This window comes from Branchiostoma lanceolatum, chromosome 6 (assembly GCF_035083965.1).
Source record: "Branchiostoma lanceolatum isolate klBraLanc5 chromosome 6, klBraLanc5.hap2, whole genome shotgun sequence".
Classification (NCBI taxonomy): Eukaryota; Metazoa; Chordata; class Leptocardii; order Amphioxiformes; family Branchiostomatidae; genus Branchiostoma; species Branchiostoma lanceolatum.
The window spans coordinates 11,638,090-11,662,436 of NC_089727.1; the positions used below are offsets into that span (position 1 = coordinate 11,638,090).

Here is a 24,347-nt window from a genome sequence, read left to right on the forward strand (position 1 = left end):
ACATGAGAAAATATAATGTACAGTTCATATTTGTCATGAAACTATTGAATAACAGGCAATAACCTCACCTCATCAAACTTTGATGGCAGCTAAAATGTACATGTTGCTACAACTGTGATATGGTGTCACTGTAAAACTGTTAACCTGCAACAGCATGAAGCTAGTTTGAACAGATAACATTGCCTTTGCTGAGGACGACAACAAAGCTAAAGCTACTGTAACAACTAGGCTATGTGGACGAAGGCCTGCCAGGAGTCCGAACAGCAACGGGGGACGAACACAGAGACACTAACCATGTCGGAGTACCTTCCACCTGCACCCCGGAGAAGGACATGTCTCCGTACCTGTGATTGAGTCCACACTACTCTTCTTTGTGACTAAGAATGGCATTACATTCCAGACTGGAACAGGATAAGGTGCTGTGAATAAGGGTGGACAAACGGCCAAGGCAAGGACAAAACATAGCAGCTGGTGGGGACGGTAATGGCAGGGCAACAGTCAAACAGCTCGTGCAAACAAACACAACTCTTAAGCTTTGAACTGTTTCCATTATGTTCTTTGAGTTACCTATCAGAGAGCATTCTCGAAATTGTTCTGATCTCAAAAAGAATGATCTCAAAAAGAAAGAAAAGTTCAAAAATAATTCAAAGAAAGCTGTGCACCAATTCAATCATACTGATAGAAATCTACAATAAAAAAAAAGAAGTCCTCTACAGCCACAACAATTTTTTAGCTATCATCACTAAGGGCTGAGCTGTCAACAACTGTTGTTCTCCCATATTACTAAAAATACAAAAATTATATTCTAATGATTGTCATGGGCTTGGGTTTCGTCCTAACAAAAATAAACACAACAGAAAAACCAAGGGGGGGTTAACAATGTGTTAGTGCAAGTAGTCTTGATGAATAAGGTAACCCATAACTACAGCATGGTGCTGACACACACCCGCACCATAGCAACGACCTCTGACCTTGTGACCCAACAAGGTTCTTATCCCGGAGGAACGACCGAAAATAACTTCTAGGACTGGAATCTGTAACATGGTATTGGTTAACACTGGGTCCAACCCTGGGTTCAACAGTTTAGTTATGAACATGCTAGTTATTGATAGGATTAGTTACTGATGAAGCCATGCAGTGATGCCTGATTAATGAATGTGAACTTTAACTTAAACTTCGTGTTTCGTGCAATATGAATGACCTGTGAACAGAACTGAAACTTATTTGTGAAAAAGAAGGAGGACTAAGCACCCAAGACACCAGCAAAACTATAGACATCAAAGTTATAACTATGTAATAAAATTAAAATTACAACAAGCACTTTATCCATCTTATGGTAAATTACTGTCTACAGCATGCAAATATATAAATGATAACACTACATATTACATGTGAAATAAGACAAAATCTACAAATCATCAGTACATATATGAATCAGCTGTGACATAAAACAAGCAAAGAACAGTTTACATCACAAACATACATTAAACTAGCGATGTGCAATTCTCGTTAATGCTTTTGAACAGCCTGTAGATGATTCAAGATGAACAATTTCTCTCAGGAATCTTCAGCTTCAGTTGTAACCAAAGACTGTCCAAACTAAACTGATTAAATCTTACAACATATGGCAACATCCTTATCTCTTAATGACTTACTTTCTTCAGTTGAAGATGGTGTACCAGGCACTTGGTAGATCTGAAATGAGATAACAAGTGCTTGAATAAAGAGTGCCAGGCAGAGGCCATTAGGTATTAGTCACTGAGGGAAGATGTAAGGACCATTCCAAACACTAGCTGGAGTGGAACAGGATGCGCTTTGGTGAACCTGGTTTCCTGACAGGAATACAAACTGGGAACTCAATGGAGTATGACAGAAAGATGCCTTTTTGTAGTTGGAAGATTTCAATGATAATTTTCCAGTTTTTTTAGATCACATCACAAACTGTTCCAAAATATGGGCATTGTACATGGAAAAATTGGTTCCAAGTCCAAGTGTAGTGATGGTTTGTTTTACTGTATGATCATTTATCAGACTCATAATATCACAAAATCTCCTGGGAAGGATGTGTTTTAAAAAGTCTAGTCTTCTTCCATAAGAATTAGTTTTGAATAGCCCTTACATGTACCTGTTAAAGTATGAGTAGTTCCACCACAACAAGCAAAACAAAGGGAAAAAAGAAAATGACAAAAATAAAATAAAGGAAAATGAAATACAAAAGAAATTCAAAGATCACGAGAAAAACGTTCATTACTCCCAGTTAGTGTGAGCCCATTTTCAGGTTACCAAAAACCGGGGAGGCCAATTTCAGGTGAAGTTACTGTTATGCCTGACATGATTGGTTCACACAGGTACAAACGTGTCTAAGGTACCTTATGGCGGTATTCAGGTGGAGGCTGATAGGGCCCAATCTGAAAGAGTAACGACTTCTGCATCATTAACTATACGCTTCACTGGATTTCTACACACACTACATGTATTCTTTTTCCATGCCACGGTTTTGGAAGATATTTAAAAAATGAAAAAAAAGAACAAAAACTGATGACAAAATGCAATACATGTTGATGGTGGAAAAATATGCTTGTTTTTGTTAGTTTATCTAGTCAGTAGTTACCACAAAAAGAATCGCAAAAGTTGTGAGGCACCGTGATATCGCAGTAATGATGTATGACTATGCAGCAGGTGTGAAGCTGGTACTGATGACTGTGAGGCATGATGAAGCACAGCGGGCTACGAGCCTACACGACTCATAATGTTCCCCCTAATCATGCCCTGGCCTACCATGCTCAACAACAATCTCAACATTTGGCCATTTCTATGGGAACTGCTTAGAGCTATAACTGTTCCAATTTTCAAACAATCCATCATGGGCATCAGAACTGAGTGAGGAAAGAAAGGTGAATTGGTCTGGTGAAGTTATTGGTGAATTTACCGATGAATGACATTAAGTCTTTCACTTAGACTGATCTCATACCACAGTCCATGCGGTTTTGGAAGCAGATTTTGCTTGTATGAGCTAGCCTTAAACAGGATGAGAAAAGCTGGCTGTTGCAAGACATTTATGGGGAAACACTAATGAGCGTGCATGTATGAGTCATGTATGTTGTACATAGGAACTTACTGGTTCCTTGCCATCCATGGCCTCTAGCCACGCCTTCCTGTCGTCCTCGGATATCGCCTGTACAGTGATGGTCGTGGCCCTGCAGATAAAAACATACCACATCTTCTTATCTGTGTGCAATCTGACACTCGGGTATGGCACCATTGTAACTACAGGCATGTTTAAGTTCATTTGTAACTTTGACCAATAGAAAAGCTAAAACAGTGTAAAAGTAAATTGGATTCAATCATGCCTTGTTATCTACTTATACTCCTCACCCAACTCTTTCCTCTATTGCACATGCATGTTCATACGATCATGACACAAAACAGACTACCATAATGTTGCTTCTCCTGAGCATAAAGACACTTTGATTACCTAGCTAACTTCTGGACCACCTTATAATCAGACCAAAACTACACACCCCCAGGACCCCTAACAGACCCTCTTCGCTTTGACCTCTGCCTACACTTGCTGCTGTTATGCAGTAGTGTCTCTGTTTAGAGCAGATTTTGGCACACCTAGTTATTGTACTGTTACAAGCTTGGACACACTGGCTTGGCCTAGTTCTCCAGTTTAGAACATGAAAGCCAGTCTTACAATAGACCATCAGGACATAAAGACAGCACCTCACAACAACTTAAGCAACATCAAATGATGTCTATAAATAAAACAGAACTGCAATAGACTGACTGTCCTGAATCACACTTGTAGCATAGGTAATGATGTAAGAAAAGCACAGGGAATGCTCTAAAGCTGGGCCCTAATTTACTTTCATATCTTTCTACTGGTCCAAGTGGAGTTTGTTTTGATTACCTTCAATAGAAGTTGACTCAATAGGAGGCAGATCTACCAAAAACATCACAGGGCATCACAAAGCTTTTATACTGCATATCCTCAGACACCATACTCCAATGACCACAGTGGATAAGGGTCTTTTCCTCCACCCTTTTCAACTTGGTTCTGTAATGATCTAGGTGTGCAACATGAACTAAAAGCACATGGCTGACAGGTCCTTGACAGTGATTGAGTGTAAATATTTTGGTTCAACAGCTAAAATCGTGAGCTGATGATGGGTCGTTTAAACAATAACATCAACACATGGCAGGCGAACAAGATACAAATGAGGATTTTACTAACTATTAAGTACTACAAACATGGCCTAGCAAGACATGCCAAACTTTCCCATTGACTTCTTTTTGCACAGGTGATTAAGTGTTAAGGTTCCCAGGTGAGAAGGACAGGTGTCCAGGTGTCTTATATAACCATATAAGGTTACCTGGGCTGTTTAGTGTTTCCCAATCTTTCATCACAACAATCTAAACTGACAAAGTGGATACAAGGATGAGGACGGAAGTGATATGTTACTGAGCTCTCATAGTATCCCCTTTCCAAAGACTGTTAGCATAAGGACAGAACAAGTGAGACAAGGATATGGACGAATAGATGCCATACCTTACTTGTTTATTTCTTCTCTGCTTGTACACATGTATCAGGTGCAGGTGTAATTGAAACAAATTGACAGCAGTGTGTATTTAATTTCAAATCTGGTGACCCTGCTCTCTTCTGGTTATACCATGAAGTTGGCAAAAGCAATGTTTACATTTTTTCATTACCCCTTGAAGAGTAGAAAGGCTCTATTCCCACATTAGAGCCTGTACATGAGCATACATCAAACATCAAGTTTTCCTGCAGTCTTCCTCCTACTTTTAAGGTTCATTGGATGAAATTATTACATGTTATGGCATAAGACAGAGGAAAGAAAGACATATTAAGTTTGAAGGAACCTAAAGGTTGATTCAAGCTTACTTGTCATTGGCCATGATGTCAAAGCAGAACCTCTTGTCTATGGAGTCGGACATTCTCCTGTGAAAGAAAACACATGATTTTATCTGAGTACAACAGTCACACAACAAGTTATCATTCATAGAGCCTACAGTTACCGGGATTAATGAATAATCAATAATCAGAAAATCATCCTAATACAATCATATCAAAGACTTCAGTGTAACCACATACCTTACACAGGACTTGAGAATTATTGTCTCTGTGCTGCTGGTCTGGAAGGAAAAACAAACAAGATGTGAAATGAATGGCCCAGAATAGGGCAGCGCTTACTACATGTACATGTACAGTGAAGTAGACAGTTGATATTTACATCTCAGATATCATAACTTTCCTGTTAAGTTGTTGCTTCTATTGAGGAGACCACAAAACATTGTGGATATACAGGCTCGGATATACACACATACCCAAACTGTATTCACAACTAAAACCTGACAGTCAATCCAATACATCTACTACACTTCATTTGCCACTGTTGGCAATGGAAGTCGTTTGGGACAAAAGGACAAAGTCCAAGACAGTATGACGTAGAGATTTGTCGTCTTTTGTGTGGCCAAGGATTACATACCGCATTCCAAAACTATTGAAACAGTTGCCGTACAAAACAAGTTGAATCCAGTTCACAAATAGTTTTTACATGGACCGCCACCGGCGGTGGCAACTGGCTAAAGCTGGAATGTTAGCTCTCGAAAACCAGATCATTAAATCTGCATTAGTCTAGTGTACAGCCTTCACCTATGCCCAGATTAAACACTGATTTGTCATGTGGATTTTCTGTATGGCAGGGGCTTAGACACCACGCCCTGACTAAGACCTTTAGGGTGTCCAACATCCATCCATCTTTACTGTATCTACACGTATTACATAATCAGGCTTATAATGACAAAAGGAGAACATCCAAAACATGCCAAATGTTGGGAGCCATGGGAAACAACTTAAGGATTCCTTACAAGTAGAAGATCATGAGTCACATAATTGGCTATTTTCAAACATGATGCTTCATGCATAGTGTGTTACACATTGAGTGTATGTTGTTATCTTTCCCAATAGACTTACAGAATGGGCAACATAACCTCCAAGGCTTTCATGAATACTTCTTACCCAATCTGATATCATTAACTACATGTACAACAGGGTGAGAGGACTTACCAGTTTTCCTTGGGTCTGTGTGTAGGGGATCATGGTGAAGATCTTGTTTTCCTTTTGGTACATACAGTAGTGCTTCACCCAGGCATACCCAATGGGTCCTGTTCAAAACATAGAAAGAAATATGTTCAACTACCATTTAATACAATGCAGGTAATAACCATGCCTCTGCCAAATGCAGAAATACCTTGCAAACAAGTCACAAAATGATAAAAAGAAGCTGACAGGAAAGATGGCGGCTTGTTACTTACTTTTCTCCTGTACAAACAGGTACCCCTGCTTGGTGTACATCTTATTTGGACCCTGCTCAATCGGTTTCTGCAAAGACATGAATAACACAACGTTTATTGACAGGACTGAGTTCACATTTATATAACCTAACAGCTGGATCCTGTACTCCCAAAACTCAAGTAGGATTTTTATTTTACTTCTTTTATAATTCTTGTTTTATATACTTTCACTGTTAAGGCATAAATATTAGGCAGATGCTGTGTACATGTATATACAGACTCCTGTTTAAATATTCATAACAGCTGTTCCCGGAGGCCATCCCGCCTCAAGTGACCTTCAGGGAGGAACATAATACGTAAATCAGTTGGCACAGGGACCAATGGTATAACTTCATGTCACACTGACTGATACAAAATCAGGGAGTTACTGAATAATTTAATTTCCTTTTCCTGTGCACACTGCTTGGCTGGTCTTCTGGCACAAATGGGCCATTGTTGTAGTAAATCCTGCCTTCCACATGTATTCCAACACCACAGGTAGACATGTGAAAGTACATGCACTCATCATGGCTGACAGCTATTTTCCAAGTGTACTTATAACCACCTGAAATCTATTAGTCATCCATCAATGAAAGTACTTCTGTGGAAAAAGACACTCATCACTGGTAGAACTGAGGATCTCTCATTGTGAATTGAATCTATCTCATTCACAGATTTCCCCCATGAGTTTGAATATACATTTGTACATACATGTACAGTACATGCAGTACGTGTTCAGATTTGCAGTTACAGCTTTATTGAAAATCTTTTGATCCATGTTTGCCATAGGTTGTATGAATTATGGGGTGGCAGGAATTGCGTGTGAAGCATATTCATTATATATATTAAGTGTGGGGGTGAATTCAGTCAACACTATAAAATGTTATATCATACAGAACGTTTGAAAATAATATATGAGTAAAATGTATTTTTGTAAAATGTGCAAAGCACATAAAGCCTGTTCATTTCCTACACTGTTGTTACAGAGCAACATGTCCACACTGCAGTGACTGTGGTCCACACAGGTTCTATAAAACAGCATGGCCTTTATCACATCACAGAAAAGCTGCTAACATGATAATATTGGCATTAAGCCATTACCGTTCAACACCACAGGAGTGAGAAGCACTTACCCAACACTGCTGATGGAGATAAGATAAGCACAAAAGGAAAATGTGAAAAACTGAGCCAAAACTGACTCCATAAACTGTCATAACAGTCGTTAAAGCTGATCTCACCTCCTGCATCTTCCTCATCAGGTGCTCTGCCTCCGTTCTGGTGCTCTCGAACCTCTCTCTTGTCTGGACGGGGAAGATTGGCAATGATGAGTAAGATGGTATAAAACGATGGTAAATCATTTCGTTAAACTATAGTGGACATTCTTTCCTGAAACACAAGCATTTTATTCAATTTTCTACATGGAATTTTCAGTCCTCATCACTAGTTCTCCTACAGTTAAATGAGAAATTATAACAACATGATTTCAAATTCAAGTATATAAGGAAATGAAAGACATATGTTGTAAAATTATGTTGACATTACTAACACACGACCTGATGGTCCATCATTAAAAAAATGCTATTATTGATGCTGCAACAAAAATACAGCCAGCACACCTGCTGCCTACACAATGATAACATCCTAGGTACATGCACAACAACACAAAGTACACATTACCCATTTTTTCCACAGCATTTTGCAGACGACCACCTTGACAGTAGTATATATATAAGGCACCTAAACTGCTTATAACGCTGCAAGTGCAGTAGACAGAATGAGGAGTTTTGTGAATGGCATGCCAGTGTTGGGGATGAGTCAGAGGTAAGTCAATAAGCCTGGAGGATAATGTCATTAGCGTGGCACGGTTACGGCCTCAGGAGACGCCACGTCTCGCCTACCAACAATCAACGTGAAGGGTAACCAAACTATCATAGACAAAAATGTCAAAACAGACATTGATCCTACACAAACACTATTCAAAATATCAGAATCATTTTGGTGGATGGCATCCTTCCTTTCTTGTTTAATGAAAATTTCAGAAATAATTGTGCAATGATGTCAGAAAAATGGATTTCCCCAAAGGCTGAACCTGGAAGGCTGATATGGAAATTAGACCATGACCCAATTGGTTCTGAAGAACTACGTTCAAAAATGCATTCAGACTGTAAATCCAGGGATGTATTCATGTCTTTGGATAGTGACACATTTTGCTGATAACAGAAGTTGACTGACCCCAGTGTTCCATGAGGGTCTGCATGGGGGGATCCTGGCAACACTTCACAACGATATGAATAATTTGACAATAACGCTTCATGATAAAAAAAATATTTAGAACTACAGCGACCAATTACGCTTCATGAATATATTACTGACAATGCTTGATGTTGAATTACAGCAAGCCAGCTAAGATTAACAATGAATTAAAACAGTTCCCTATGCCTCACAGGGAAAGTCATGCAGACCCTCCTCCTGCCTACAGAGGTATCAGGTGGTATGGAGCACCAGCAGTAATGCAGGGCTTGCTCCTATCATGCCAGCAGTCTCAAAGGACTAACTGTCAGGGGAACCATGAGGGAAAATGGCTGGACAATCACTGATGTAGATTTTACAACATGCATTCCTCTGTTAATGCTTCACATCTTTTTCTCTTTGTGCAAGATGAACTAACATACATGAAGAAACATAAAGCAGGCAACATAACGTGATGCACTTGGCATAGACATTGAGGCATACTACGTTTCTGTATCGAATACGGCAGAGATTAAACATCAGAACAAATTAAATGGCTCATGCATTTCTTTTCAGCTTGAGTTAGACTAGCTACATTCCTACAACCTACTAATGCTGCCTCTTTTTTTTGCTTTCAAAAAATTCATGTAGCTACCAATGATTGACTGATGACATTTAAGAGCTCCAACTTCTCCTTTTGAACAAAAGAGATGTAGTCATCAAGACTTTTTCTTGAATATTTCATACAGCTCTATCTCTGTCCAAATGAAATGGTTAAGTATAAATGATGCATGCAGCTGGACTGTACATGACTATCTCCACCTTGCAAGTGTTAACCCTGTTTTGTAATGGCCCCTTCCAAAGTGCTCCCACGGGGCAGCCAGGCTTGAAACTGGCCTGGATGTAAAATTGTCCAGAACAAATAAGATGACAGGGAGGAGAAATCTCATCTATCCTGATGGCTATGTTAGTCACAGACACACCTCATGTGCTTTATCCCCATATAAAACACCAAATAAATACATATCTCAGTAGTATTTCAGCCATGTCTTTTTTCTTTCACTTTGTTGACAATCCATTAGAGACATGTTGAACATGAAACGTGAAATAGGATTGTTGTTAGGGAGTTTAAACATGATAATTAATGGAGTTACAAAGAACACAACAAAATCATCTCCTTGTCTTTCAAAGTGGACAGATTAACATAATGTGTGACCTTTTCTATGGGGTCATTTGTAGGTGAACTATATCCCATCCATTAGCTGATGACAGGCGTGTGCCCGTCACACTGGGCAGGAATAACAGTTGGTTTTACAGTGTCATTTTTGACCCTGTTTAAATCACTTCAGGACACCAAGTTTGGAAATAGGCTCTTGGGACAATTGTGTGAAATCATAACAAATTGACAAGATTTGACAATGTATTGTGTATCCATCAACAAACTGGAAGAACATAATTACAACACATATAAAATCACTTAGTTTTATAAAAAGATACACACCCATCGATTGTCATTTTGCTTGCCACTTTAACATCACTACTGTTCAGCATTACAAACCACATTATCTTGTGCTATCTTCCTGACACAAACAATTGTAAGGGCAAAACAATTTGAAAGGGGATTAAAAATGTAGATATCTTTATCAAAACCATTGCACTGTTTTATCCTGTAAATTGAATGTGTGGCTCTGCCTTATTAAAACACTTCACAGCACAAGATGAAAACACAGTAAGGTTGGCTGTCAGAGTTTATCACTGCTGACACAGGACAGACCATTCTCTGCTGTATATCAGGGGGTCAGAGATTAAAACACAAGCAAGAATGCCACCAAATTGGTTATGTTCTAACTTCTAATGCTGGGAAACATTCAAACTTCCTGTACTTCAAAGGAAAAAACTGTTGCCTACCACTATTTTGGTATGGTATCAATCCTAAGTAAAACAATATTGGCAAAAATCTGATGCACTGGAAATAGGCTAGCCTGATTGTGCCAGGCTTTATCTCTGTCTTGTCCCTACATGACCCTAGAAAATAAAAGCTGACATCGGCTTGAGCCAAACTACAAGACAAACTGGCATACATGTATCTCCGGATCATATGTCACCTTTTAATAGTATCACGTTTACTTCACTTACCTTTATCGGCATTCCGGCTCCAGTACATCATGTCTGTCAAACACAGGGCTTGTCATTAAAAATTGAACAACAGGATTACGTGGTAAGGGAAGTAAAATGGTGGCACTCACGTTCTGTAGTCTGAGTTGGAGGTCCTGGCCGTAGGACCTGAACTCTCTGGCCACCTCATGACCTGCGGAAACACATGATTCACACAGATATCAGGGAAGCGGCTGGAGTCAGACCAATCTGGACTGTCGTTCGTCACGGAACGGATCAATACTGTAATGGGGACGGGTTCTGGTGGAGCTGCTGCAATATGAAATGATTAGTGGAATATTGACAGATCTGAGATGGTAGAACCGACCATCAGAGTCGGAGATGGCTGCCACACTTGATTAAACACTGCTGACTTGTCCTGATAGCGGTACGGGAAGACTGGGATGGATTCTGTTAGGAATTAGGGATGGACCAAGAGCTATCATAGGGGTGATTTGCATGGACTAAATTGATATTTCGTGGTTTAGAAAAAATCTACTTGCATAAGAGGCAGCTTCTGTAAGCAAGTTGATTACTTAACTTGCAAAAGAAATTTGGCAACAACCAAGGCGGAGCAAAAGATGGACAGTTGCATGGGTAAATTCTGTGAAATACATTTCTTTCAACCTTCTCTACCTTGTTTGGTAGATGACTGTTGATATTTTCATAAAATCCTGTTTCCCTGGCTTTGCCAACAAAAGCTAACATGAAAGTACCAGTTGGCAACACAAGCTCTTTAGCCAAAATCCCAACCATTATGATAAGATTTGGAATATCAAGCAAACAGCTGAATACACCAGTGAAGTACTGAACACCTCACCTAGCAACACAGCGGGGAATGACATGAATCTGGATCTCCTAATATAGACCTTAGCAGCATAATTAATCTCTCCCAAGATAAAAGGCAGCAGACATGTTTGACAATACAATAAATGGGCTGCTTATCTGCTGTGTGTCAGAGATGCAGCAAATTCCTTCTCCGGCTAACCACTATGGATTATCACATCAGTCATCACTTATCATAAAATTGTTTATCACCATAGAATGAACTTGTTTTATTTTTTGGGGCACCAGCAATATTTGCAGGAAAATTAATGACATAGTTCCACCGTTGAAGACCACAACATCCTGCTGAACTACAAGTTTTATGAGAGCTACAGTGGCTTATTGACATCACTACATGGTATCGTAATACCTATAAGCCGATGTTGGGGCAAACGTTGGTACGGAAGTGGTGCGTAATGCACACAACATACAGATTACGAGTCCATCGCAGTAAATTACAGCCAAATTAGTGGAGCACACAGGGCACAATAATACTGGGAGTCCAATCAGCACAGTAACAATAACAACCCACCTTACCAGCACGTAGATGACATTTAACTGAAGATCACGCCACGCCAATTTTATTTCCCCGCGTGTGGTGAATGATTCAATCCCTTTTATATCGAAGGAAAATGCCAAGGACCAATTGCCCGAAGAAGATTGGAAACATTTCTCATTACTTAGTGAAACTGAAGGACCTTTAAACCCGTAGTGACATTTCATAGTTCATCTAGTTGTTGTTTTACCTAATCCATGTCACTACAATCACTCGTGTTAGATGATTTAATTACATTGCTGTGCTGTACTAACAGTGTTATAAATGCAAACTGGACAGGATTTATCTGAAGATTTTCTTAGTCTTGTGGGCTGCTAGAAATTCTGAAAATCAATTCATTAGGCATGGATTACTATTCCTTCATGATCAATACAAAATAGTTCAGGAGACTTTTCTTTTTATCATCATATGAAGGAAGTTCAAGCTACATGTACATCCAGATCCTCTCTCTCAATATTTTAACTTGATTATAATAACAATTTTTTGTATATGACGTATCTTTATCCCTAGTCTTGTGCCCTGAATGTAAATGTAGGCATTAGTTCTGGCTGTGTACCAAACCAAAAAGACACTAAATTTAATGTTGTTCCTACTACACATGAATTATGCTGATGGTCTCATTCACTCATTCTTGCACACACGAGGAATGTTGTATGGCATATTTTCCCCTTATAATGAATGCAATGTTTTCATGCTTTAGTAAATACAGTTGCATCATTTGCCAAATTTTTTAAAGATATAAGACAGAATTTTTTTCATGGAAAGGATATAAAGCAACGGTAATGGCACACATTACACAGCCGTCATTCAGGTGCTATCATCACATGTACAACTGAGTAAGAACAGTGCACCTGATTCCCAAGTATGTATAACTGGTTATTTTACAATGCCAATATATATATTTGCAGCAAGACAGACTTTGTATGCATTTTATAACACAAGTTTATGTCACAATTTTCCTGTACAAGTACATGTACAGCAATGAAAGTGAAGAATAGATTCTTCCTTTGGCTGATTGAACCCCATCTGGACTGTCAATTTTGGACAGAAAATTACATTATGGAAATCTTCCTCAAGGTCGGTGATTGTTTTCCGATAACGTATCATCATTACAGCCAAATAATGGTTATCAGTCTTCTTACGTCAGCACGCCCATGCAATATTAAAATTGTACAACATTTTCTTTTCACTTAATCACGGTAAAGAAGATAAACAAATTTCTGGATACGGCGTCTGACAGAAATATTATTTTTCAGAAATCCACAGTGAAACAATACGTAGGTCAGAAAAGTCGTTCAGTCCTGGGATATCAGCTATTTCCCTTTCACATCCTACAGAGGAAAAATAAAAGAAAGGACAGCACAAGACAAGGGCACCTCCCCAACAACACAGGTAAATACCATTCCCTAAACCTTCTACTCAACATGAACAAGTACAACTGCCTAACCCTCATGATAACGTAACAGTTGATGTACAACTCCCATTCTCCTACTTACCCTCCCGTCCTGCACACCGCTGTCATCCCTGGTGCAACTGAGATGTAAACACTCACAGCCCGATCGTTCAACCCCAGCCCGCCTGACGTCACCCCCTCATTTGCATGTTATTGCACATGGAGAGCACGGTAATTGGTCTGCGCGGTGCTTAAAGCAACCTGTTTGCAGCGGATGTGGGTTATTTTTAGCTGAGAGTAGGAGTACTAGATACTGTTGTCAGTGAACAGGGGAAAATCTCCTTTTGGCGGGATGACCAAATAAGTACATGACTAGCATCACTAATTACAGAGGAGTACCCTACGGGTTGTTCCGGAGAAAGCAAAATAATGAAGGTAAGAAAAACATAACAGCACAGGTGGGGGTCCCTGAGCGCTTACATAAAGAGGCATATGAAATAAAAATATGGGTGGGAATAATTTTGTCATCTTTCTCCCTTAGTTTTTGCTCTTCCTTAACAGCTCAAATATTACGATGACGAACAAGCAAAAACATTTTTCGCATAGCACCAGAGACCATATCATAAGTTAATGATTTCTATACCCTTCTTACTTGGTGAAGCAGGAAAAATTATTTTCTGGTGAATGAGTAAATTGAGCCTCCATAGCTGAGGGAAATGGTGGGTAAAGCCCATAGGGACGGCAGGTAGGGGTGACCTCATGTACTAATCACATTCATCATGATCTGCACCGTGCAAAAACTAACAGGTCGTACGGGATATTCTCCACATCAAACACACACGTACATCACGTATACATCGTCCCTGTATCACCTCACTATCCACTAAGGTGTTTCTCATATACCCATGATGATTATATGTCTTGTATTTCTATCATCTAATAATAGGACGTGGTACTGCGAAATTAAATGGGATGAGATATGTCCCTCGGGGATAACCATGCATAGGTTACCCTCATGTAATTGTGAATAATGCGTTACCGGAGGGAAGAAACAGGGCAACTATAAATAACACAACAGTTCTACCTCTAGCTGTAGTTGCCCTGACAGTTGGGAGGTGTAATGAATGGTGGTACTGATATCTTATTCACGGGAGCAGGCTTCTCTGTAAATCACATCCCTGGCAACGGCTCAATAATGAAATTGGTCTGCCGCCACTGCAGACTTACAAAATGTCTCGTCTCCCTTATCAGAATGAATCCTTCTCAAGCTGGAAACGTTATCAAATTTTTCCCAGCCCTGGAGGATATCTTTTCATACGTATATTGATTTTAGCAGAATAGGGACATATCTTTCAACCAGATGCAGGACAGAACTACATTTGTACCTTCAGTACAAACATACCTTGAAGTGGTGTAATCAAGGGGCTATGTCTATAGGAACACCAGTATGTAATGTATGACCCTTATGAAATGACAACATCAGGTAGCTTTGCATTGAAATTATAGAATCTCTATGTTTTTATTATTCAAGATGTCTACTTCAGTTTAGACCAGCAGAACTAGCATTATTAAAACATGAGACAGCAAATCTGTACGAAGGAAGCAGTATAACCACTCTTGTAATATCAGGTCACTTGCACACAACTGTAACTGGTTACAGATACATGTACACGTAATGTACATACAACTTGTCATACCCAAGGTTGGTACATTGAACACCAAGCAGTGTTCAAAACATTATAAGGAAGATAGAAGCTACAGAGTTTGTGTCCCAATTTTCATTTCAATGAAACACAATACAAAGATGACAAACCATTTGTTGTGTAGAACTGGGGTTATTTTCAATACCTGCAATAATATTAACCCTGAATCTATAGTGACTAACATCAAGCTGGATGATAAAAATTACTAGTACATTCATGCATTATATATTGCTACAAGTAGACTTTGAAATAATATCACTTGCAAAATTACCATTTATATACAAATCAATCTACGTCTACTGACAACTACACTCTTGTTTTTTAGAGAACAGGGAAACCTGACTCACCCTGGTGGTAGAACGTCAGCCATGCGTACATGAATCCCAGCAACTGGAGGAAAAACACCGAGACAAAATGTAGTTAGCGAAACATCAACGTCTACACACTCGTGATTGTTGGGCGCATGACGTAAACTACTCGTTACGCCCCCACAAACTGTTCAAGGCAAGACGACAGAGCGGCTTTCATGATTAAATACAAACCAAGGCTTGAAGGGTGTGGAATACGGCTGACTGATTATCATAGGAAACCTGTGATTTTGCCTCTGTAATTAGTAGGTGAAGGGGACATAAGCAGGCATCATTATTCGATACAGCAATTTCCCTACCGATGAGTATCTTCTGGAATTGTTCATGTGGAACCACCTGAAAAGAACAGGGATATGACACCTGGCTGACTAGGGGCAGATCAGAAAAGATGGTGCGGGTGGGGAGGTATTGGTTAGAGATGAGTGCACAAGTCATTTGGTAAAAAAACGCTGTTGCTAGTCTTACCTTACCAAAGCAACATTGAGTAAACAAGAGAAGTTCAAACCACAAAATGCCCTTTGTTTCCTGATTTACATATGTTTCAATGTCACACCTTGTATCAGTAAAACATGATGTCCTTAGCACTCTGAAGGTTAAAGATGTATCAGTTGAAAAAACAGAGAGAGAGAGAGAGAGCAGAAAGAGCTGTAACAAGAGTGTTGTGTTTTCAGGTTTTCTTTTGTGCAATTTGTTTCATTTTGTGATCATTTTTACAAATTGTTCACAGCATTTCACCTCCTCTCTCATAACCCTTCAACCTTTGTCCCCAAGAGGCCTTGATGTAAAGGGAAGCACACATCAGTAGACGATCTGTCACGAAAACATTTCTCTGCCAGCTGCACGAGAATACGCAATTGCCTTATATGTCCATACAAGTCGTGCAACACAGACAACAACATCCTTATTCATCCCCCTCAGATGTTGGAAAGTGTTTGAAGCGTGGGCTCAAATGCTTCATCTAAAGCTGTCTATTCTTACAGCTTGCTATTTATACGCACGTGGGGAAAACAAGTGGTTGTTGGATAGCCAATAAGAATGTAATGCATGTCTTCGTGCGTCAGAGTTATTTGTGGACAAGTTGTTTTTCTTTCATTCTGAACAAAACGAGCTAAGGATAGAAACAATTGTATAAGATAAGGATTGGGCTATGAATAGCAAGCATTTGTTGCAAAAGCTTATCATATTTCAGACAACAATATTCTCTTCAGCAGACAAGACGCAATATCACAAACGTGAGGATATATTCAGCCTAACTTGGAGATACACATTCTGTCCACGCCATAACAGCTCAAGCGAGTGCAAGTTCTGCATAAAGGTTCTTGATTACAAATCTGAGAAAAAACTAGTCTTGTTTAATGAAGAATTTTCTCCATACTTACAGTTTCCACAAACTCAAATTTTTTACGCTCCTGAACCTCCTGGAGCTTGAAGACGTACTGTAAGGAACTCTCATGGAAGTGTCTCTTCTCCATGCCCAGCTGGGCATCCGCCTGCGAACAGACAGGCAGTGGTTATAACAAATCACCTTGCAGGAGAGACTCCTTTTAGCTGGAAATGGTACTGCACTATCAGTAACCCACACCCTGAACACATTTCTTCGCCTTCTTCAAGTTGTTTTGACATGAATATATTTATTCAGAATTATTTCTGCAACAACTGGTATCCAGTACAAGATTTCTGTTGATTTCAGTGGCTTGTTAAATTATGCTATGATGACAAAAAAATCTTGCAAGTTTCATTGCAATCTTGTTATGGCACTTTTCTACCATGAAAAAGAGCCACCTGTTTGTCGGCTTAAGTATTGCAGCTCTTACCTACACATGCTCATTGCCTGCAAAGACGATAAGATTTACCAAGCATAGATAAACCCAAAGCAAAGAGAGGATTAAACCTACAATACTTCTTACTTATACTGCTAAATGACAGCCTACCTCTTGAAGTTTCTCCATCTGTTTCTTGGCAGACAGTTTCATGTACGTGTCCAGAGAAGTACAGAATTTCTCTGTCTGCTTCTCAAACTTCTTCTTTTCCTCCTGGAAACGAAGTAAGACACTTGTCATTTCATTTCATTTGGACCAGCTTACAGTAGGTAGTGTCAGGCAAATGTTCAACTCCTTTTGTCAGAATATTGAGTGTTCTTTATTGGTTCACTACTATGTATACATCCGTCAGCTTGTCTATATACATGATGTTCTGTGACCCTACTCAGAGGATTTGGTTGAAAAATTGTCCATCTCGTTTTGTCCTCTCAATCTACTCACCAATTTTTATAAAGCGTGACCTGCAAGTTTGATGTAATCATTTTGTCGTGAACCAAACGAAGCAGAACTAATGGAAACGGCAGTAATCTCACAAATGTGGAAACAATTGCAGCAGGATTGATTGGAGCTCTGCTGTTTTCACAGGGTCGTTCTCTGGACTTCACCATGCAGCAGTCAATAACTATCAAACCAAAGCAATCTGTACAAACTTCGTTGTACATTAGAAGTCTTATGACTTGACCACTGCTGCTGTGATGGACAAATTAACACTTTGTGTATTGTTGTTCTTTTCATGACCATATTTCTCGTTTTTCTTTCATCATTGCTCTCCCTAAACAAAGAGTTCTTTTTCTATTCTCAGACCTCTTCCCTTTATCCTTGTATACATTCCTTACGTGCTTATACTGCCCACTGGCCATGAAAGTAAATGTGGGGACACACAAATATAGACAGCCTTATGGACTCTGGCAGATAATCAATGTTATTACTATTAGACCAGGGAGGATTTTCCATTGGATACAAACCCCTAATTTTATTTGACACGGCAGAAAGAAATCCTTCTGGTTTTTCTATACATGTGCTTAGTTTTCATAAAATGTGTTTGATGTGCAAGAAAGGTGTCAGAAAAGTGAGATATTCTTTACAAACCTTATATTGTGAGAGTGCAGTTAAGTGCCCGGCAGCATGCATTACCCATAATGTTCACACCTTACTCAGGATAACCTTAGATTTTTCCTTTGTTCCAAACATGTTACCTTGGCCACTCCTAGCTGCGTCTTGCGGAAATTCTCCATAAGACTTATGTGACTCATGGCATTTTCCAGCTACAAGATCAATACAAAACACATTAGTGCAACCCTCTATAGAATATGCTATTCAACAGGGATGTCTTATTTCAGTGGACACAACAGTGGGTTTCCTGCCATACTCTGTCATAATGGATGCCAACTGAATCATCACTGATGGGGATGGATGAAGAATGTCTTCTCAGGGGCACTAATTATTACCAAACCTTACCAACCATCAGTAGATAACAGGATGGCAGTTTTTACCAGCTTGTCAGTTCTTATTTCAGGCTTATCTCCATGAATGTCTGTGACTTGTTACTCCACTGTGATTCCACTGAAACAGACACACCTGTTCTTTGACATCTGTCACCTCACTTGACCTGATTTTCCTGCTATGTGATTATCTACACAGTGAAAAAAAATAAGTACTTCTTCTCAGTAAATGCTGTCAATCAGATCCTCTTTGCATAGTACCATCAGAAGCAATTCGTTATGTTTTAAATGTACTGTTTTAGTGGAAAGAAAGAAACAAAGTAAGTAGGAGATGCAATCTTTTTCTTGTGAGCTTTTTGCGAAATATAAATATTGGCAATATTGTTTCACAAAAATCTACTTTAGAGGGATGGTAAAACAAAGTCACCATCAATGATTCAATTATCAGAGTCATTTCATTTCTGAGGTATTATCATCTGGTAGTCTTCATGTAGCAGGAAGCTGGTGAAGTGAGGTGGCTTGTGACATAGTGAACACTGACATATCTTTACCTTCACAGGATGTATTTGGTCTTTACGGAATCTTTCAAGTGGCTCAATCAGCACGGCAGAAGCATTTTCAAGCTGTTACGTGATTGGTTGGGGTGGGATGGGTCAGACAAGGACATGGCAGAACCCACACACATGCACAGTGAGTACATCACACAACAGAGGGATGGGGGGGGGAGGGGGTAAGGGGGGGTCACGGGACAAGAACAGACACCAAACAAATGAAAACACTGTGAGCAGCAGAATGATTTTCAATCATTAAAGGCATGTTAGACAGGATTCTTGTCCATTTCCGGCTTCAGACGAAGTTCTGAACAAAGCAAGCAAATCTGCTTTGCCTTAGAGTCAATATGTGTTGGATTCTAAAACCATCAAATGGCCTGGTGACGAAATGGACAAATATTCTGTCTGGTATTATATCAGAATTAATAACAAATGTTTCAAGGTAAGAAGGGATGATATATTGGTTGATAATTACATGAAATCAGTGGATTAAAGTGATTAAGTGAATACTACATGCGTGGCATTGCAAGGCAGTCACTACGTAAACCTCTAAGTCATATCAAATTTGAAAGATAACCTAACTACGCCAAAGCATACAATCTGTCAACAATGATCTACTTTTTGAAGCAATTTTTTATGTTGAAAGTACTATAAGAACTACTCAAATACATTCTTTAAAAGTGTTTTTATTCTTAACAGCATCTCTATATCAACCATAATAAAGAAATGCATCAAGTCATTGTTGAAATTTACAATGTTGTAATGCATCACTTAAATGTATGCTGACTATCTGCATATTAATAAGGCACATGTAAGGTTGTTCCCACAGGCGCATCTTACCATCCTGTCCCGCTCATCTTCAATAGTGCCGATCAGTCGACCAAACTCCTTGAAGGAACTCTCTGTAAGACAAGATACAAAAAGTGTTTACAGATATGTGCATCTTACAATAACAAACTTTTCTTTCCAGAAAAGGATCATCATGTTGAGTAAGTGCATAATTATGAAAAAAGTCCAATGGAGCATATGAAATTTTGGTCTTTATACATAATAGGAAACATTTCAGCTGTGACAAACTACTGAGAAGCAACAGTTTTCATGCCAACTGCTGATAGCAAGCATGTTTTTCTTGTTACTATCACTATATCCGAAATTACTGAATGCCAATCTTTGTCACTGTGGCATTACTTCATTTATTTGCGTTGACACCCACAAACCAGATGGCAAAATTGCATCTACAGCACACTTCAAGTGTAGTGCAAACAATCACAATTTGAGATTTTGACATTAGCACAGCAAACAGTGGAAACCTGCACTAAGTACTGAATGTGAACTGGCAGCTGCTGGGGAAAGAAGGATGGTGGAAAAAGCATTTGATTTCTGATGACACACAGTTTTGCAGGCAACAGAAAAAAGCTTGTTTGTACAAAACCATAGCACGCTTTAGAGACTGCATTTCAAGCTAGACCTGTCAAAATGCTTGGCTGAAAAAGTGTTTGTATATAGTTGACCCGTTCCTTCATGTCAAGGAAGCACTGACACATAGCAGGACAGGATTAGCCAAATAGAGCAGGGGAGAGCATGGCTTAAACTCAAGGGAGCAGAAACAAAGGCCTTGTAAGGCATGTGAGGTGTTCCTCTGGGCTGAGGCAGTTCACTGCACCGTCTGACCTAAAAAAAAACAATGCTTCAGGTGGGGAGGGGGTTAACTCAATGAGATTTTTTTCCACTATTCAATATAATTCATTTCAGATATCTTTTCTGATGTTGTAAAATTCTGACATTGTGAAATTCTTTAAGTTTAGCATAAAAGATACATGTACTTTTGCAACCTTTCTTTTCAATACTCATCAATTTTCTTCACAAACACCCCTCCGTCCATCCCTCAGATGAAGATGACTTACCTATCTCTATCTCATCATCAGTCATGGTGCTGCCGATACACTCGAACTTGAAGTCCTGCAGCAACTGGCAGAAACTGCGCTGCGCCTTGGACAGGTCTGGAGACAGATCACAGACAGAGAAATTTGTATCAATATCAACAACAGGAGATATATGAAAATCAACATTCTGAAAGAAGAAATGGTATTTTATTGTTCTGTGCACCGCTCTTACACCCAAACCATAAAGTTAATGACAAAGGAAGACATTTCAATAAGTTACAGACATAAATAGAAAATGTAAAAAAATCTGAATATTAAAACACAATGATAAATCTCAAAAGTATCATCACTAAAAAGGTAGTCTCATTATCAAAACTGGCAATAAATGATTCATCAAAAACATCACAATAACAAACTGTAATCTAAGAACAGACATAATTCATAAACATGACATATCATACATACGTGTATATTCAATACAGAAGTATGTAGAAACATTATTGCAACATTTCTTCATGCAAATGTCAGTATGGAGTTACACACACAGAGCTGATCTCACATTCATCACCCCAGTACAATCACTGGTGCACCCATCCTTATCTAATAACACACACCAGAAATACATCATGGGACCCATTAAGGTATCATATCAGACAAACCGGGCCCCTATAGATGCCTTAAGTACACAACAGTTATCTTTATGGGCTGGTACCATGTTTGAACCTGTAAGATTAATGTGTATGTCCTGGTTTATACCAGTAGAGATGAGAGCTGACCTAGTTTGTAGGGATTAGAACCAGCTACATCTAATTGGGGAATAAAAATATTACTTTACAAAATGGAATAGCTTGTCAATCTATCTACAGAATGTCTCCTACACCACTTCGTTTATTCTGCAACCTTCATTTGATGTTACAGGACAGGTATCTGAACAATACCCTTGTATATTTTGTCCACCATACAAATATCTTAGCTCATACATATCTGAAAATCCTCAATCAATCTCTCAGCATCATTCCATAGGTGCCATGAATTTTAACACATTGCTATTCAAATGCATCGTGTGTAATTTGCCCAGAAGTATGCATCTGCCTTACACATTCTCTATCAAATACATTTCCATGTTTTGAAAACTACCAAATGTACAGTGGCACTTTGATCGGAATATGATAGTTTAAGCATAACATTTCCATATGTCTATACATCTCCTAAGGTTGAACATTGTATCAATGTACAGTTGAGAGATGGGCTTGCACATCTCATTACAAACCCGAGCATGCCCCACACTTGGCCCCTTTCCAGCCCAGAGATTAGCACCATGCCAGACACTCCAGGGTCCTTATTTACAGCTCAGGAAAGGTTACAGGGTCGTTTGAAGGACATGGAAAACCTGGGCCCACACAATAACAACCTAATATTGTATGACAACTATGTGACTATTAAGTCTGTATCTCCCATTGATATGTAGAACCCTAAGCTGTAACGGTTTCCAGGAAGAGCTCAAAATAAAACCTTTTATGTGACACAAAAACAGGCTGGGAAGAGAAACTGCTCTTATCTTGACATTGACATTGACACTCAGAAAGCTTAACACAGCAGACTGCACAAGTGTGGGAGGGACAACTCTCAAAACACTTCAGGTGTTAAAAGTGAAATACAAGTGGCAAGGGCAAAGAACTGTGTGACATTAAGTTGACAAACTATTCCAAGGATAAATGTACATTGGTAAGTGGGGTCCTGATCTTTACAATATATGTGCAGCCACATGTCCTCTACAAGTTGTCAAGACTTTGTAGTAGATTTTCTACAGTTCCATGACGTTTAAAATGACAGTTGAAACAATCACTAGTGAAAATAATTGACACAAAGACTAGACAACTTATAACAGGTTATAATATTGTTTAATAGTAATGCCACTAATGTTTTGGGAATGTTTAGGCTTTATATATGCCACAATGGGTAGAAATAGTTGTTTTTACAACTCTGATAACATCTGTGAAGTTTTTTATTAAGTCTGACCTTCAGCACACCCCCAGGACAGGTGTATATGTGACCAGGTACAGGTGCAGGATTGGCTGGTTTATAAATCAGTAGCTCTAACAGTACTACCGTAAAATCCCTATTTACGTACGCACTTTTTAAACTTTTCAAGTCGCAAGCAGGTGCTCCAGGCCGACACCAAAGTCGGGGTGCGTACGTTGGGAGGGGTTCTTCCTCGGAAAAATCGCATATCAGCTTGAGAGTACGGTACATCTTCATGCAAATGAAGTGTGGAATGCTACCACACAATCAATCCGTAATAAAGAATAAGTAATACATGTATTTAGATTGTTTGACATTTTCTACCCAGAAACATTTTCTTAGTAACTCTATAGAATGGTAAACATCGGAAGAATGATCATGTCAACCTCTAACTATCCACCGAAATGCTGGAGAGGGGATGCGTATGTTAGGAGGGTTTTTCCCCTAAACGTTTCAACTCACTGAGTCAGACCCGCAATCGTCCCCAAACCGGGGTGCGTACGTTAGGAGGGGTGCGTACGTAAATAGGAATTTTACGGTAGTGACATTCTTGTCTAAATATTGTTCTTTTAGAATAACACCTTGGGGGTCTCTTCAAATTGGAAATGAATCCTTACTTTTTCATCACATGATAAATCTAAAGCTTGTCTAGCTCTTTAACAACTTAAACTACCTGTAACCATACTTGACTATATGTGTATTACTATGGTTTTGTAACCTTATTTTTTTAAGCATATGAATGTAGTTAACAATGAAACAATGAGGGCTACTCTATCAAAGTAAAGACAGATTAGGTAACAATACATCACAACTGTATATGGTCAAACCAGTTTTTTTTGTAATGACACAGCAAATCCTACAGGCTATAGGTCTAACAGCTTGTAACATACATGTACATGTGTTTCCTCCTACTGAGAGCCAGTTAAAGGTTGATATCAGACTTATACAAACAAAGGATGCTGAAACTAGAGAAGCAGTGGGCGTTGTGACATAGAAACTGGCAACATTAACAATCCTGCTAGACTGCATTTCTGAGGGTTGACA

At 39.1% G+C, this 24,347-nt stretch overlaps 1 protein-coding gene across 24 annotated transcripts in view; it reads right to left on the bottom strand.

Moving 5' to 3' along the window:
- The window catches only part of LOC136436615 (rho GTPase-activating protein 26-like), a 48,062-nt gene that overhangs the window by 11,305 nt on the left and 12,410 nt on the right, over window positions 1–24,347 (bottom strand). For 11 of the 24 annotated variants that reach the window (XM_066430734.1, XM_066430739.1, XM_066430752.1 and 8 more), the window contains exons 2-17: window positions 21,303–21,398; window positions 20,239–20,300; window positions 19,399–19,470; window positions 17,517–17,618; window positions 16,965–17,075; window positions 15,565–15,607; window positions 10,833–10,894; window positions 7,596–7,658; window positions 6,340–6,406; window positions 6,092–6,189; window positions 5,117–5,157; window positions 4,907–4,963; window positions 3,119–3,197; window positions 2,370–2,423; window positions 1,656–1,695; window positions 294–419 (exon numbers count right to left, since the gene is read on the bottom strand). In XM_066430734.1, the coding sequence (XP_066286831.1) occupies window positions 294–419; window positions 1,656–1,695; window positions 2,370–2,423; window positions 3,119–3,197; window positions 4,907–4,963; window positions 5,117–5,157; window positions 6,092–6,189; window positions 6,340–6,406; window positions 7,596–7,658; window positions 10,833–10,894; window positions 15,565–15,607; window positions 16,965–17,075; window positions 17,517–17,618; window positions 19,399–19,470; window positions 20,239–20,300; window positions 21,303–21,398 (1,173 nt within the window). Of the gene's footprint in view, window positions 1–293; window positions 420–971; window positions 1,035–1,655; window positions 1,696–2,369; window positions 2,424–3,118; window positions 3,198–4,906; window positions 4,964–5,116; window positions 5,158–6,091; window positions 6,190–6,339; window positions 6,407–7,595; window positions 7,659–10,832; window positions 10,895–15,564; window positions 15,608–16,964; window positions 17,076–17,516; window positions 17,619–18,601; window positions 18,671–19,398; window positions 19,471–20,238; window positions 20,301–21,302; window positions 21,399–24,347 lie in introns of all 24 variants that reach the window. The other 13 variants (XM_066430733.1, XM_066430741.1, XM_066430735.1 and 10 more) reach the window with 13 other exon arrangements.